General features: G+C 38.9%; 1 protein-coding gene across 5 annotated transcripts in view; it reads right to left on the bottom strand.

The window, feature by feature from the left end:
* The window catches only part of LOC136676680 (CD59 glycoprotein-like), a 40087-nt gene that overhangs the window by 21594 nt on the left and 1802 nt on the right, over positions 1-16691 (bottom strand). The window contains exon 1 of one of the 5 annotated variants that reach the window (XM_066653839.1): positions 12741-12798. The exons of 2 other annotated variants lie outside the window; for them this stretch is intronic. In XM_066653839.1, coding sequence (XP_066509936.1) covers positions 12741-12752 — 12 coding nt within the window. In that variant the 5' untranslated portion in view covers positions 12753-12798. Of the gene's footprint in view, positions 1-7026; positions 7113-9456; positions 9637-12740; positions 12799-16691 lie in introns of those variants that run through there. 2 more of the 5 variants (XM_066653843.1, XM_066653841.1) reach the window with 2 other exon arrangements.

The following is a 16691-nucleotide window of genomic DNA, read 5'->3' as shown; positions in this document are numbered from 1 at the left end:
CGTTCCTTTTCAAGAAAATGATCTGTGACCCTGTCGTACCAACAAGGCGTCTTTTCCAGGGACTTGACTAGTGTCCTCTCAATGGCCAGCAGAGCTAGGCTGCTTAAACGGCCTTGGCCCATGTGAAGTGTGTCCGCCTGTGAGTGCTTTGTGACGGTGGAGGGGCTCAGCAGCACCCGCTGGACAGAAACTGCGATAGTCAGAAAGAGTGATAGAAGTCAGTCTCCAAACACAAGCAGCTACAAAAAACCCACCAGAAACAGAAGCTCGATTTGTCGCTAGTCATTTTTAACAAAGAAAATGCCGCTAAAAGGATTAAGAAAGTGTCCGGTTCAACTCAGAGCAGAATGAAAATGTAATGCTCCCACGGATCTTTACACCAAAGGGTCGCTGATTCTGTCAATCAAAAAGGGATTCAGCCTCAGACAGGGCTGGGTCAGCCGAGGCCAGCCCACTGCCCCATAGACCCCCAGAGATGATATATATATACAGTGGAACCTCTACTAATGAACGCCTATACTAACGAACTTTCCAAGATACGAACAGGGCATTTGAATATTTTTTGCCTCCACCAGCGAACCATGACTCTAGAAACGAACCCGAGCCTCCGCTGAGCCGGGGGCTAGAAATGGCCACTGACCCCAATAGGCGAGTCTCCCAGCGCCCAGACTTGAGTGAACTTTTAAGATTAGCACATTGTAGTTTTAGCAATTTAGCATTAGTGTAAATAGCAAACATCAAAATTCGTGCTAAGTTAAGCCGTATCTACGCTTCGTCTCCCCACATTCACCCACCCCCACCTCCCATCATACAGCCAGTGCCTGTGTTACTCCTCCAGCCTGTCGTCACGTCTTCATTGTAGCAATATGTAACCACTTAAAACTTTTTTATTTCTTTTTATTACTGTTACCACTGTATTTCTTTTTTATTTTTAGTAACGCTACATGTATTTTTTTTTACTAATTTGAGAGTGTTGTAAACATATATCAGTGCAAAAAGGGTGACTTTCGGGGCGGGGGCTGGAACGCAATAATTGCTTTTCCATTATTTTAAATGGGGAAAATTGACTCGAGAAACTAACTTTTCTACTTACAAACCAGGTCACGGAACAGATCAAGTTCGTAGGTAGAGGTTCCACTGTATATATAAATATATATAAATCTATTAATCTCTTACGTCATTGGACCTAATGATGTCACACCAACTTAGACACACTACAAGACTTAGATTATTAATTTATAATGATGTTAATAGCCAAAGAAATCTACAAATCCAAAAGAGTTGAGACATTGTGCAAAACATTTTTGTTGAAATTTTAAATGTTGAAACTGAGAAAGTTTATGGCTTTTTGAAAAATATTTGCCCATTTTGAATTTGATGCCAGCAACACATTCCAAAACGGTTGGGACAGGGGCATGTTTACCGCTGTGTTACATCACACTCTGTAAGTGTTTGAGAACTGAGGAGACCAGTTGCTGTAGTTTTGAAAGGGAACTCTTTCTGATTCTTGGTTGATACAAAATTACTGCTGCTCAACAGCTCAGGGTCTCAGTTATAGTGTTTTTCATTTGATAATGCACCAAATAATTTCAGTTGGTGACAGGTCTGGACTAGTTTAGCTCCCGGACTCTTTTACTAAGGAGCCATGCTATTGTAACCCATGCAGAATGTTCATTGGCCTTGTCTTACTGATATATGCAAGGCCTTCCCCGATAAAAATGCTGTCTGGATGACAACAAGTTGCTCCAAAACCTGTAAATATCGTTCAGCATTAACCATGCCTCCAAAGATGTGCAAGTCACCAATGCCATGTACACTAATGCCCCCACATACCATCATGGATGCGGACACTTGAACTGTGCACTTATAACAAGCTGAAGAAAAAGTATCTGTATTGTTCTGTGTTTGTTTGGCATCATTAGGTCTACAATGAACTTATATTCATATTTGAATCATTGTAAAATAAATGACGGAATTTTTACCAAAAATAAACATTGTAATGTGTAAAGAATACATATCTGTACTTTTCTAAGTTGTTTTAATATCATTTGGGTCCATAACTTTATTTGGTTATTGAATTCACCTAAATTAGCCTTAGTACGTAAGGAATAAAATTGTGTACATTTGTAAGTTTATGTGATGTCATTAGGTAAAATCAGGAAAGAGATTAATATTTGGATATTAACATTAAACGCTATACGTTTATTCTGGTAATTGTGCAACGGTCCCTAAATCTGGAGCTGGGCGCAGGGGCAAAAATGGCGATAATCGGTTGCGTTTCTGGCTCTCAGCAAGTACAGTTTAGTAAATAAAGGTATGGGTGTCATTTTCCGGTTTCTTTGGATACATCAGGAATCTGCAACTCTTCCGGTGAATATACGTTTGGTAACTGGTGAAAAAGCAAAATTCTGAATCTCAAACATAAAACAAACGTTACTGTAGTGTCTATGCCGTTGTTTCTTGTTCAAAGGCACAGGAAAACTGGACTCTAAACTTAAATTACACTTAATTTACTGAGTTTTAATCACAAAATCAAACCTTGTCTAAAAATAAGTGTTATAACCCTTAAACTAGAGAGCAAACCCCATAACCTGGATGAAGTTCAGTGTTCCAGATAAAAAGTAAAATCAAATTGTTTATGTGTATTGTGTAAATGTTGCTGCTGCTGTGTCTCACTACAAAGACTGGTGGGCAGTCTGTGGTTAATGTGCAGAGAGGTACAGCAAGTTGGTCTCCCCCGGCTGTGGTGGTACAGTCCTATCACTATAATTACAAGACGCAGTAAAGGTGAAAGTGAGAAAATAGAATAAAGAGGTTTATTTATGTATTTATTTTTTCTTTACTTGTGATCTTGAGGAGCAGAAATAAAAAAAATGGAATAGCGAAGGAAACCCATTCTTTTATTAATATAACATTAAAAAATGTAGTTTTATACCCAATTTCCTATATTTGTACAAACTGGATTCCAAAAAAGTTGGGACACTAAACAAATTGAGAATAAAAACTGAATGCAATGATGTGGAGGTGCCAGCTTCTGATATTTTATTCAGAATAGAACACAAATCACAGATCAAAAGTTTAAACAGAGAGAATGTATCATTTTAAGGGAAAAATATGTTGTTTCGAAATTTCATGGCGTCAACAATTCCCAAAAAAGTTGGGACAAGGCCCTTTTTTACCACTGTGTGGCATCCCCCCTTCTTCTTACAACACTCAGACGTCTGGGGACAGAGGAGACCAGTTTCTCAAGTTCAGAAATAGGAACGCTCTCCCATTCATGTCTAATACAGGCCTCTAACTGTTCAATCAGTTCTCCTACGTAGCCATGATGTTGTGATTGCTGCAGAATGTGGTCTGGCATTATCTTGTTGAAAAATGCAGGGTCTTCCCTGAAAGAGATGACGTCCAGATGGGGGCATATGTTGTTCTAGAACCTGAACATAGTTCTCTGCATTAATGGTGCCTTTCCAGACATGCAAGCTGCCCATGCCACAAGCACTCATGCAACCCCATACCTTCAGTGATGCAGGCTTCTGAACGGAGCGTTGATAACACCTTGGGTTATCCTTGTCCTCTCTGGTCCGGATGACATGGCGTCCCAGTGTTCCATAAAGAACTTCAAATCGTGACTCATCTGACCACAGAACAGTCTTCCATTTTGCCACACTCCATTTTAAAAGACCCCTGGCCCAGTGCAAACGTCTGAGCTTGTGGAGCTTGCTTAGAAATGGCTTCCTCTTTGCACTGTAGAGGTTCAGCCGGCGACGGCGGATGGCACGGTGGATTGTGTTCACTGACAATGCTTTCTGGAAGTATTCCTGAGCCCATTCTGTTATTTCCTTGACAGTGGCGTTCCTGTTTGAGGTGCAGTGACATTTAAGGGCCCGGAGATCACGAGCGTCCAGTAGATTTTTACAGCCATGACCCTTACGCACAGCAATTGTTCCAGATTCTCTGACTCTTTTGATGATGTAATGCACGTTTGATGATGATAACTTAAAAATCTTTGCTATTTTACGCTGGGTAACACCATTCTGGTATCGCTGCACTATCTTTCTGCTCAACAATGGTGGAATTGGTGATCCTCTTACCATCTTGGCTTCAGAGAGACACTGACACTCTGACAAGCTCTTTTTATACAATCATGTTGTCAATTGACCTAATTAGTGTTAATTGGTCTTCCAGCTGTTCGTTATATGCTCAATTTCCTTTTTCCAGCCACTTATTGCTACTTGTCCCAACTTTTTTGGGATTTGTTGACACTGTGAAATTTTGAAACAACATATTTTTTCTTTAAAATGTTATATTTACTCAGATTAAACTTTTGATCTGTCATCTATGTTCTATTACGAATAAAATATTGACATTTGCCATCTCCACATCATTGCATTCAGTTTTTATTCACAATTTGTTTAGTGTCCCAACTTTTTTGGAATCCGGTTTGTACAAATATAGGAAATTTGGTATAAAACTTCATTTTTTAATTTGTTATATTAATGAATGGGGGGCGGCGCGGTGTATGGCGTTATTTTTGTGCCACAATTCTGCACGCGCGCGCGGATATTTCGAACGAGCAAGAAGGTTTCTGCGCGCGCGGATATTTTTGAGTGAGCAAGAAGGGTTTCTGCACGCGCGATGTCTCTGACCTGCTTGCTCGCTCCACACTTACAGCCATTACAAAGTGCCTCAGATTCAGCCAATCAGAAACGTCAAATGACAAAGGTCATTTCTGATTGGATGGTTTGACCGCCAAGTGGGAAGGACATACTGGCCGGAGACCAGTAAATAGATGGATACCGGCGAGTGGAAGGTTATGGTTAGGGAGAAATCTGACAGTGCCCTCTGAACGGCAACAGACCAGTGCACCACAGCCAGACATTTTATTTTATATTCATTGAATTGGCCACATTTGTAGAGTTTTTATCCTTGTATTTACCTTGATTAACTGAGTCAGCAACGTAGCTGATATGCGAAAAACAATGTACATAATGTAAATTAGTGCTAGCAACGACGGTAAATGGTATTGCAACGACTGTAGAAACTACTTTATTAGTAAAAGAAAGTACTGTAAATTAGTGATGGGTATTTCGGCTCTTTTTGGGGAGCCGGCTCTTTTGGCTCGGCTCTTCATAAAGAGACGGCTCTTTCGGCTCCTAAATGGCTCTTTGTTTTACCACTTATTTCCACTGGTAAAGAACAACATTACCAACATTTTACATGACTATAGGGACAAAATATTATTGTTCAATATTAAAAATAATAAATAGTGTTGCAATGGCCAATTGTTTTATGGCTGTCTTGTAATAACTCACTGATTGCCCTCACGCATTCAATTGTATAAATAACTGGATTTTTATTTAAACACCTTAATAAAAAATCACTTGTAAACTCTGAAATACAGCCAATGGAACCCAAAAGGTAGGTATTACAAAACAGCTTATTAAATTAAATAATCATCCATTTATGGGTAATAAAATAAACAAATACTCTGCAAAGTGCAAAACAGCAGCATTCAACGGTAGTGATTAAAACAACCACAACTGTCAACAGATATTTAACTGATTTCTTGATCTATTTTTTGGAAGACAGATTGGCATTCAGGAAAATCAAGTGTCTCAGCTTTACTTGTTGTTCTCTGATTGTTTGAATGAAAAGCCTTAGAAAAAAATGGCTCGGTCTTAGACGGGAACCGGTTCTCATCGTTCACTTACAAGAGCCGGCTCTTTGAACCGGTTCGTTCGCGACCGACACATCACAACTGTAAATGCTATCTAGATCGGTAGTTACCAACATACAGGGCTAGCTGATTGTGTAATGCTTAAATCTAAATAACTTCCTAAAGGAAGCTTAATACTGCAATAAATTTAGCTTGCGGTTTGCTATTTAGAACTCTGTTGGCTATAACTCTGTAATGTAGTAACGTACACCTGCATATATTAGTGTGTGTTTGATTTAACTGTGGTTCCAAATTTATGTATAGCAAAATAGTGTTTCATTTTTTTGCCGTAAATATTGGCAATGTATGTAGCCTTAATAACATACAGGGGAATGAAAGGAGGGTGAACTGAACCCACCTGGTCTGTGAAATCTTTCTGTATTTTTATTTTTTTTTGGTCTTTTTCTGATAAACTCAATAGAGCTTTCCAGAGTTAAAACCTATTTGTTCAGTGTTGTTTTGTGTGTGTGTGTGTGTGTAAAACTCAGGAGGGTTGCTCAGGTGGGTTGATTTAAACCTGCCTTCCTCTCTCTACATGAACAGTTTGAACTGCAGTATTAAGCTTCCTTTAGAAAGTTATTGACTGGTCTCCGGCCTGTATGTCCCTCCCACTTGGCGGTCAAGCCATCCAATCAGAAATGACCTTTGTCATTTGACGTTTCTAATTGGCTGAATCTGAGGCACTTTGTAATGGCTGTAAGTGTGGAGCGAGCGCGCAGGTCAAAGACATCGCGCGCGCAGAAGCCTTGTTCCCTCAAAAATATTTGCGCGCGCGCGCAGAAACCTTCTTGCTCGTTCGAAATATCTTCGCGCGAGCGTGCAGAATTGTGGCACAAAAATAACGCCATAACTCAAAAGTGTCCGTAGGTGTGAGTGTGTGTGTGTGTGTGTGTTGCCCTGTGAAGGACTGGTGCCCCCTCCAGGGTGTATTCCCGCCTTGCGCCCGATGATTCCAGGTAGGCTCTGGACCCACCGCGACCCTGAACTGGATAAGGGCTACAGACAATGGATGAATGGATTTCCTTCGTTATTCCATTTAAAATTGAACTGATAAACGTTACACCGACCCTTAACTGATAGCTCCGATATTTTACTAATTTCAACTTTGAGTGTAATTGTGAAGACACACGGCATTCGGTGTCATGTGACCCACATCGTTATTCGTAATGTTTTGGTTAAACAGAAGACTACCTCAACACGGATATCGTCAGTTTAAATGAACATAAATTGCAAGTACTCCAGCTGTTTACAACAGTAAAGGACAGAGAGGAAAGGCTAGCTCATGATTATGTGCGTTTAAAGTTACTCACCCTTTAACATAAAACCCTTTTTTGTTTTGTAAAACACGACGCTGAAGTTGGTTCCTTAATCACCGCCTCAGACTGAAGTTAGTTCCTTATTCGCAGATCTGGATTCAGTGAGCCGCGGTAAACAAAAGGGACTGTTCGATGTGTACATAATGCTGCGCACATTGCTTGCTTCATGGACAAATGAACAGCACTAAATACAGAAATTAACGAACTGTTTACCCTCACAACACAAAACAAACAAAAAACCTGTACGAAATCTTTTCTTTCTTCCTTTACTCAGTCGCTGTTTAGTTTGTTTATTTGATCCTAAATGTTTCTACAGTTTAAAGTCATGGAAGTATTTTTATACATTATCAAATTATATATTTTATGGTACATAATGCTTTCAAATTGATTACTTTTTTATTTATTTATTTATTTCAATTGACCAGTAAAAGTAAAACAGATAATAACAGGTATGTTAAATAGATATTTAAATATTAAACAGATGGACTGTTTTACAGGTACTGTCAGGTTGGGACACCGCAATTCTCATCCTAAATACAATTCTAATGCCAGATATAAGAAAAAAATGTGGCCCAGGCTGGTGAAGTTTTCTTTGGACTTTTTTTTTATACAAGAAATAAGGTGAGAAATTGGTTCTAGGAGTCAAAGTTTAAGCTCTGTCTTATACAAATATGCACAAAAAACCCAGTGTAAAACTGAGAACCTGGAGGGAATTTGAGGTCTTAATCGTTTTAGGCCAGCACAAATACACCTCCTAAATACAGAGACAGTTCCCCCTTGTGGGGATAAGATAGATGTAGACTGGTCTGAAAAGATTTTATACTTCAATTTTAACTGTAAAACATGGCATGTTCAGCAATAGTGCACATAACTCAATGAATATGAGGCTGTGGTTCTGGAGGGACTTTGAAGTCCTTAATGACTTTGGGCCAACACAAATACAAATTCTAAACACAGTGTAGGAGCCACAAATATTTTTTTATGTTTTGTTCATATTTGTGTGTTTTTGTTGTTGTTGTGAGTGTGCACCCTCCATAGGATGGGTGCTAGCCTATAAATTGAGGAATGAGATGCGTGACGAGGAGGAGGGCAGACCAGCAATACCGTCATGAAGCTCAGTTGGGACAAAGGTAGTGCTTCAGCTCGTTATAAGGCATACAGCCATTGGGACCCATCCGCCATGTCCAACAATTATTAATACAATAATTATGGACTTTATGCTACCATTGCATCTTTATTTTTGTATTTCTATTTATTTGTAATAAAATTACCAGCAACATTCTGCATCAAACTCTCTCCTTAAATTTCTTGGAAACCAACTGCGAGTTTGACACTGACTCTGAAGCAAGATGAAAAAACTCCAGTTGAAACCATGAAAAAGTTAGAATATAATCTCCATATTTTCTTTATTCATTCACACCTATGGACACTTTTTTAGTGGCCAATCCACCTATCAACGTGTGTTTTTGGACCGTGGAAGTTAACCGGAGCACCTGGAGGATAGCCACGCAGACATGAGGATAACATTTTCATTCAATTTATTATTTATTTAATTAATTTTAATTGGGTTATATGCACTATGTACAACATGGCATCTTAATCAGCCAACATCGATGCTATCTAGGATCATAACGTGCCTAAACAGAGCAAGTGGGTAATTTATAACTTTTTAGTAAGTTAATAAGTAGTAATTATGCTTAAGTATATTTGGTAAATTGTAAATCAATCTATCAAATGTTATTTATATAGCACTTTTCACAACAGTTGTCACATAGCAGCTTTAAAGAGATCTGGGTCCAAGCCTCCTAGGAGCAAGCCAAGGGCATCAGTGGCAAGAAAAAATACCCTCAGCGCACGAGGAAGAGACATTGGAAAGAACCAAGACTCAAAGGGGGGGAACCCATCCTCCTTTAATCAACCCCGGAGAGTGAGTTATAGTAACGTGAAGGTAAAATATTAGTGATATGAGTATGAGGAAGGAGGAGGTGGTCAAGTGAATCTGTGGGTGGGTAAAAGCAGGAGCAGATGTTAATTTTGGATAAAACAGCATCCTTGCAAGGCCAAGCATGATGCTGTAGGTGAGACAAGGCCATGATCTTGCACAGGATACACAGGGTCAGGGGCTGGATTAGGGAAACACCAGGAGAGCCGCAGGAAGAGGACATCTCAAGGAAAGAAAACCAGACAAGGGTGAAAAATAAAATGGTTAGTAAGTTCGTGGTAAAGCAGGGGCAAAAGTGCCCAGCAAAAAATCGTCCACGGGTCACGGAAGAGAACCCAGCAACAGACAAGCCAGAGAGATAGAGAGGGTGCAGTCTAGTTGGTGGTTACCAGAAAGCTTACTTAAATATTCATTATATGGTAGTAAGACAGGGTTAATACAAAGTAGTGATAATATAAAAACACAAGTAGAGAAAGAGTAACCTGGAAGTGAGTGATTGACGAAAATCTTGTGTGAAAAGGTAGGTTCTCAATCTAGATTTAAAGCTTGAAAGTGTGTCTGAGCCCTGAACAGTAACCGGAGGCTATTCCAGAGTTGAGGAGCTTTGTGAGAAAAGAATCTTCCTCCTGCAGTGTTTCTCTTAATGCGAGGAACTAAGAGTAGACGGACATCCTGTGAACAAAGTGTAAACAAATACATTGAAGAAAATGAGTAGTCAGCAGTAGCGTTGCAGATAGAACTGGACACACTCAAATTCAAACAACTCAAAGACACGTTCTCTAATATTGAGTATCTGCTGATACCAAGTCCCGATCCAATACTTAGATTTAACTAGACAGTTCTGTTACACAGTGCACACTTAAAGTACATTATAGTTATCAAAATCAGCCCAGTGTATCTGCTTCACACGGAATATCTTTCATTAAGTAAGAAATTGCATGCATCCAAGCTGCTGTATTTTTTTATAACAAAGTAAACAAAAGTTGTCTTCATAAACAGCTCATATAAATAATTTAATATTATATTTAATCTTATATAAAATCATCTGTTTCTTATGTATACATAATTTGATTCTAAGTCGGTCAGTTTTGTCATTACAGATGTGTTGAGGGAAAAAACACTGTGCTAAAATACATTTTTCAGCACTGACCTCATTCTCTCAGCACAGCCACAAAACAAACCCCTGTAGGCGGGACTGTGACTCCATTGGCTGCAGCACTAATTGATAGACAGCTAACTCTGGCTACTGACTGGCTTAATAAAAGTGACGACCAATGAGAAGCGCATTCTCTGTTTAGGAGTCGTGGACCTCGGGCTGAGGGAGAGGAGCATGTCTAAAAGAAATCATGGTCTTAACAGTCTCACCTTAAAAATACGGGATAAAACACCTCTTGGTCCAAAACACAACATGTACGGGGCGGTTGGTGTCACATCCCCCCCATGCTCCAGTTCTGAATACGACTCGCAGGAACAGTCAGAAAGAAGTGTGTGCGCTACGGTGGCCAGCAGAGTCAGATCACAACAACATTTTCAAAGCGTGCTACAGGAGGAGGGAGCGTGAGTTTGCCGCCTAGAGGAAATTGAGGATCGGACTTAAGATCGAGCCCAACGAATCCGATGCAGATCAGTACAATAATGCCGTGATCTGTCCCGATACCGATCTATGGGATCGGATCAGGACATCCCTAGTATAAACTATGGGAAAACAACTTGCAAATGATTTTAAAAGTATTACATCAAATATGTAAAGTCTGAAATAAGTTGACAAACAGTGGGAGACTGGACTTCTATTTGTAATATTTGTGGACGGCATAAATAATATTTTCAATCTAATAATTTCATAATCTAATAATAATTTAATTATGTGCACTATTGCTCAATATGCCATGTTTCCAGTTAAAATTGAAGTATAAAATAATTTCGGGCCAGGCTAAATCCATCTTATCCCCACAGGGGAACTATATCTGTGGTTAGAAGGTGTATTTGTGCTGGCCCAAAATGATTAAGGATCTCAAATTCCCTCCAGATTCTCAGCCTCACGTTCAGTTTGTTGTGTATTTGTATAAGACAGAACTTAGACCAATTTCTCACCTTATTGCTATCTAAAAAATGTCTTAATATGACTTGTCTCCAAAGAAAACACCAGCCTCGGCCTGACTAAACACAGGTTTGTTTGTTTTTGCGTGGCATTAGAACTGTATTGAGGATGAGAATTGCAGTGTCCCAACCTGACCGTTCCTTTAATCCAGTCCGTCCGTTCAACATTTAAATATCTATTTATCAGACCTGCTATTATCTGTTTTATTTTCTCTGGTCAATTTAAAATAAATCAATACAGATTAATCAATTTGAAATCTTTATATACCACACAATATATTATTTTAGAATGTATAAAAATTCTTTCATTTTAATTCTTCCATTCTTTCTATTTTAAACTGCAAGACCTTTAGGATCAAATAAACAAACTAAACAGCGACTGAGTAAAGGAAGAAAGAAAATATGTCGTACATGTTTTTGTTTGTTTTGTGTGTTGTGAGGGTAAACAGTTCGTTAATTTCTGTATTTAGTGCTGTTCATTTGTCCATGAAGCGGTATAAGCAATGTGCGCAGCATTATGTACACATCGAACAGTCCCTTTCTTTCACCGCTCACTGAATCTAGGAGCCAACTTCAGTTTGAGGCGGAAATGGAGCCCAAGGAATCGGGAGCTGCGAATCTTTGCAATGGAACGCAGTTGGTCTCTAAACGTGTTGGATACTCCGTGTGAACAGGTAACGTATAATTTCGGGTTAACACAATAAGGTATTATAGAACGCCGTTACTAAACGTGTGAACACATGCGCGTTTGTAGCTGACACGAAACATAAATCTTTTGTGAACGTAGTCCCTACGTTTCATCTGAATTATTCATAACATAGTGAGCTGAGCGCTGACCTATGGCTACGTTGAGCCCTACATGAGCAGTGTGAAGACAGCAATACTAAGACAGTAAGCTGATCCCCATAGCAACTGGAAGTTTATTTTTCACAATAAAAGAATCTGTTGTTTAGTACCTTAAAATTTATAAACATGCATATTATTATATAACTTCATTCATAACATGCTCTAAAGCTTTTCATAATTTTATATCAAACAAGCCACTATTCTCTCACACTGTGTGTGTGACACTGAGGCGTAATTCATTCACATTGATATATTATGTGCATTCTTTTAATAGCATACTGCTAAACAATACAGTGTCAATACAAACCCATGGTGAAATTAACTTTCCAGATCCTCCTCTTTCTGTAAACATGTATAATATGTTTAAAGATACATTAATTTACTCATGTTTTATTTAATTATGTGTATCTACTTTTATATATACATTAAAAACTTGAGAGGTTAAATCTCCTTCAAAATGGAATTGAACCAAAAAATCTGAATTAAAAAGCGGCTTTTTTCAGCAGTAAATTCTGTGGTGGTTGAAGTGAGGGGTTTATATATATATATGTGCTTTATATTATATAAACCCTTGGTTTTTATATATGGTTTATCTGGTTATATATAAACGTTCAACAATATAATGTATTATATTTAAATATGTATAATGGTTTTACAAAATCTCATAAAAAAAACATTGTTCAGAACATTAAACACTGGAATGTTTCCGTTATTTGGAAAGTTAAGCGTTTTAAGTTGTTTCAGCAATAACGCCATACACCAGTAGGTGGCAGTAAAGCATCATGATTCACGAAATACACAAACTTAACACTTAAGTAAATACCTTAGCGTCCATCCATCCATTATCCAAACCCTTATCCAATTTTAGGGTCGCGGGGGGTCCAGAGTCTACCTGGAATCATCGGGCGCAAGGCGGGAATACACCCTGGAGGGGGCGCCAGTCCTTCACAGGGCAACACAGACACACACACATTCACTCACGGACACTTTCAAGTCGCCAATCCACCTGCAACGTGTGTTTTTGGACTGTGGGAGGAAACCGGAGCACCCGGAGAAAACCCACGCGGACACGGGGAGAAGACACCAACTCCTCACAGACAGTCACCCGGAGCGAGAATCTAACCCACAACCTCCAGGCCCCTGGAGCTGTGTGACTGCGACACTACCTGCTGCGCCACCGTGCCGCCCATACCTTAGCGTGTCAACACGAAATTATACGCTACGTGTCAACACGTATGGAACGCCAAGAGGGTCAAAAAACGGCATCCAAAAGACGCGTTTACTTTATAAAACGCCGAAAAATACGGCGTTTCTCCCGGCGTAGCGCCGTTAATTACGCCGTGAAAGTATAAATACCGCCGTCTTTTACGCCGTTAAAATACCAGGTGTACCAATGCACAGCTGTATTTAAAGTCTTATGTAACTTTATGTAATTTTCAATAACTTTTCAACCAAGTTACATAAGACTTTAAATACAGCTGTGCATTGTAGACATTAATCACACTACATTGTCTGTGTCTGAAACAGTGCCCTATTGCACTATTTTTGGTGCTGCCATTTTGTAGTACTGTCTGAAAACATGCGCAGATTTAAGAGTGCAATCTAACAAACCCACAATTGATCAGAAAATATTGTAAAAAACGGTGTAACCTAGCAGATAGTGGATGTAAGTATCCTATATGTCATATTCATTTTGTTCAAGTGTACTCTTTCACACACACACATATACACACACACACACACACACACATACATATATACACACAAACACACACATACATATACACACACACATTTATATATGAGCAGGCATGATGTGATGGTGGATCATTCTCAGCGCTGCAGTGACACTGATGTGAAGGTAATGTGTTAGTGTGTGTGGGGATTAAAAACTCAAGCAGCACTGCTGTGACTGATCCACTCGTACCAAAACAACACACACCACCACATCAGTGTCACTCCAATGCTGAGAATGATCCACCACCCAAATCATACCGGCTCTGTGGTGGTCCTGTGGGAGTCCTGATCTTTGAAGAGCAGGGTGAAATGGAGATAAAGTATGAAACATGTGGACAACAGTCCCCTGTAAGATCATTAGATCTGATAAAATGGACAATGAGTGTAGACACAATGTAGATGTTCCTAATCTAGTGATAATTCAAACACGGTGGGGTGATTGGAATGACCTCTTCAGAGCAAGAGGAAGAACAACTGAGAGAAATCAAGACCCAAAATAGGAAGCCATTCTCTTCCTTAACCAGGCTTTCAGTAAAGTACAGTACTCCTCTTGCTGTGAGGAGCAGACAGAGATTCTCCTTTAGTGAAAGTAGACCTCAGCAGTCACAATATTCTTCTTTATTCTTTATTTTGCTCTCAATTGTAAAGTATCCCTGGGTATGTGAAATGCGCTATTTAAGTGTAACTTGTTATTATTAATAATTATATTATTACTACTACACTCACAATACACCAGTCACTGTCCAGTCATTGTTAATTAAAAGAGAAGCAATATATAAAAGAAAAGCAGCATAAAGGAAGCTTACTTAAATCTCTACAAAACAAATACAACAAGACTATATTTTTCTCCAAAATACTAAAATGTTAAATAATAAGAGAGATAAATCTTTAAAATGTATATTTTAACATTTGGAATAATAAACTCCATCCAGAATGACTGAGTTCTGTAGTGAACTGAGTTGGTCTGGTCTTCTCAGTCAGTGATTGGACGATTGGAGTTCAAATGGATTGGCTTTCATGGCCGGCAGGTGGAGCTCATTATCTTATTTTAAAACGCCGCTTTTAACGCCGTCGGTTTGGCTTTAGAACGGCGTAAAATACGGCGTCCTGGAGGTTCAAAACGGCGTTTTTACGGCGTTTTGAACCCTGGTATTTTAACGGCGTAAAAGACGGCGGTATTTATACTTTCACGGCGTAATTAACGGCGCTACGCCGGGAGAAACGCCGTATTTTTCGGCGTTTTATAAAGTAAACGCGTCTTTTGGATGCCGTTTTTTGACCCTCTTGGCGTTCCATAAACACGGAGAATCCAACACGTTTAGAGGCCAACGGCGTTCCATAAGGTATTTACGTGTTAACGCGTGTTAGCGTGTTAACACGAAATTATACGCTACAGGAGCCTCACTTCAAGGAAAAAAAGTGTAATTTTTTTATTACGATTTTTGTTCACTTGACATAGTCATAGGTCAGCACTTAGTTCACAATGTTATTAATAATTAAGGTGAAATAAAGGCTTAATGTTTTGTTGTCAGCGATAATGTGTGATGTAAGTACTTTTATGAATATGTAAGTATGCCTAGATTTGAGGCCTCCCATTGGCGGAGACCTTAAAAAGCAGGTAAACGTGTTCTATTTAGTCAAGATACCATGACTAAATTTTACATGTTAACAAGCTAAAATTTTAATAATGTGTTAACATGTTTAGAGCCCAACAGTCTTCGATAGTACTACACCTTGCATGTATGCATAGCATGAGGACGTGCAAAACTGACGCAACAAACAGACACGGGATACGTGAGGCAGCCATCACGCTTACACAAAATCAAAGGTAATAGGAAGTATATCTTTAGCCTAAAACTTAATTACTTATATTTACTGAGGTTTACCCACAAAACAAAATATTGGGAACTTTATAAAGAATAGAAAAGCCTGTACTATGGGAAAACATCCAGTGTTTCTCTTATCACACTTCACTTCAACAATGAAGAATGAGTTGTCAGATACACAAGGTATAATTGCAATATGTTGTAATGGAGGTATGTGCTAGCAATTTGATTGAACCCTTTTATCACATTCAAAACCTGGCAACGTGGGAGTGGGTGAAATGACAACACAGGATTTCTCAGTTTAGTCAGATAACCTAAGCTCAAAATCAAGCATGTACAATAGGAACAGAGCTGAGGCAGGTTCCTTTTGGACAGTCTTCAATTCTGGGCTTAAAGGTGATATTCCTCATTTTAATTAAAGAACCCTTTTTAAATAATTATTATTATAAAATTCAGAGGTTTCAAAGCAGGAAAATCACCAACCGGGCAACTCTGCCTCATGCATGCATGGACTCTTGTCCTTTATCTTGTTTTTAAAAACATACGTCTAATTGTTAAAAGATTTGTTTATGTTCAGAAGTTTTGCATATTTTAATGTAGAACAGTGTGTCTAAGGGGAAAAAAAAGATTGTTGTTTGTACATGGGTGAAGTTTAATGTGTCTGTAATGTTTTTATTCACTTTTTGAATTACTACAGAAACTAGATTGTAACTCGAGTTGTTGAATTTTGTAGCACTTTCGCTCTGTGTTTACTTACATGCTGTGAGCACTCTCCCGAATGTGGTGTTTGGCCCAGAAATGTGGAGAAAATTGTTTCACAAACCTATAGCTGTTTCAAATTACACCAAGAGGCTTAAGAAATATGGGGAATTGTACAAGACTTCTGAAATTCTTCTGATAATACTGAAACTGGAAAAATCTACATGGCTTGCCATTAGTAAATGTGTCAACCACATACTTTCTCAGTGCAAGGAACTGCAATTTCATTTGCAATTGACAGAACACTGTGAGAGAAGCCATGCTGCTGAGTTGATTTATCAAATGTACAGTAATTAAATTCATCTGAGCTATTTACATTTTCTTTAAAAAATGCCCATTAACAATGTAAATTCTGGGGTACAATTCTGTCTTTCTTTGTTTGGACCTAAAAAGCAGATGCGGGGACTACATGGTGGAGCTGGCTAAGGAGGTAAAAATGAGGCTTGCAGATA

This window comes from Hoplias malabaricus, chromosome X2, assembly GCF_029633855.1.
Source record: "Hoplias malabaricus isolate fHopMal1 chromosome X2, fHopMal1.hap1, whole genome shotgun sequence".
In the NCBI taxonomy this organism is placed as follows: domain Eukaryota; kingdom Metazoa; phylum Chordata; class Actinopteri; order Characiformes; family Erythrinidae; genus Hoplias; species Hoplias malabaricus.
The sequence above is the reverse complement of the archived record's forward strand: the minus strand, read 5'-3'. Positions and strand labels throughout refer to the sequence as shown.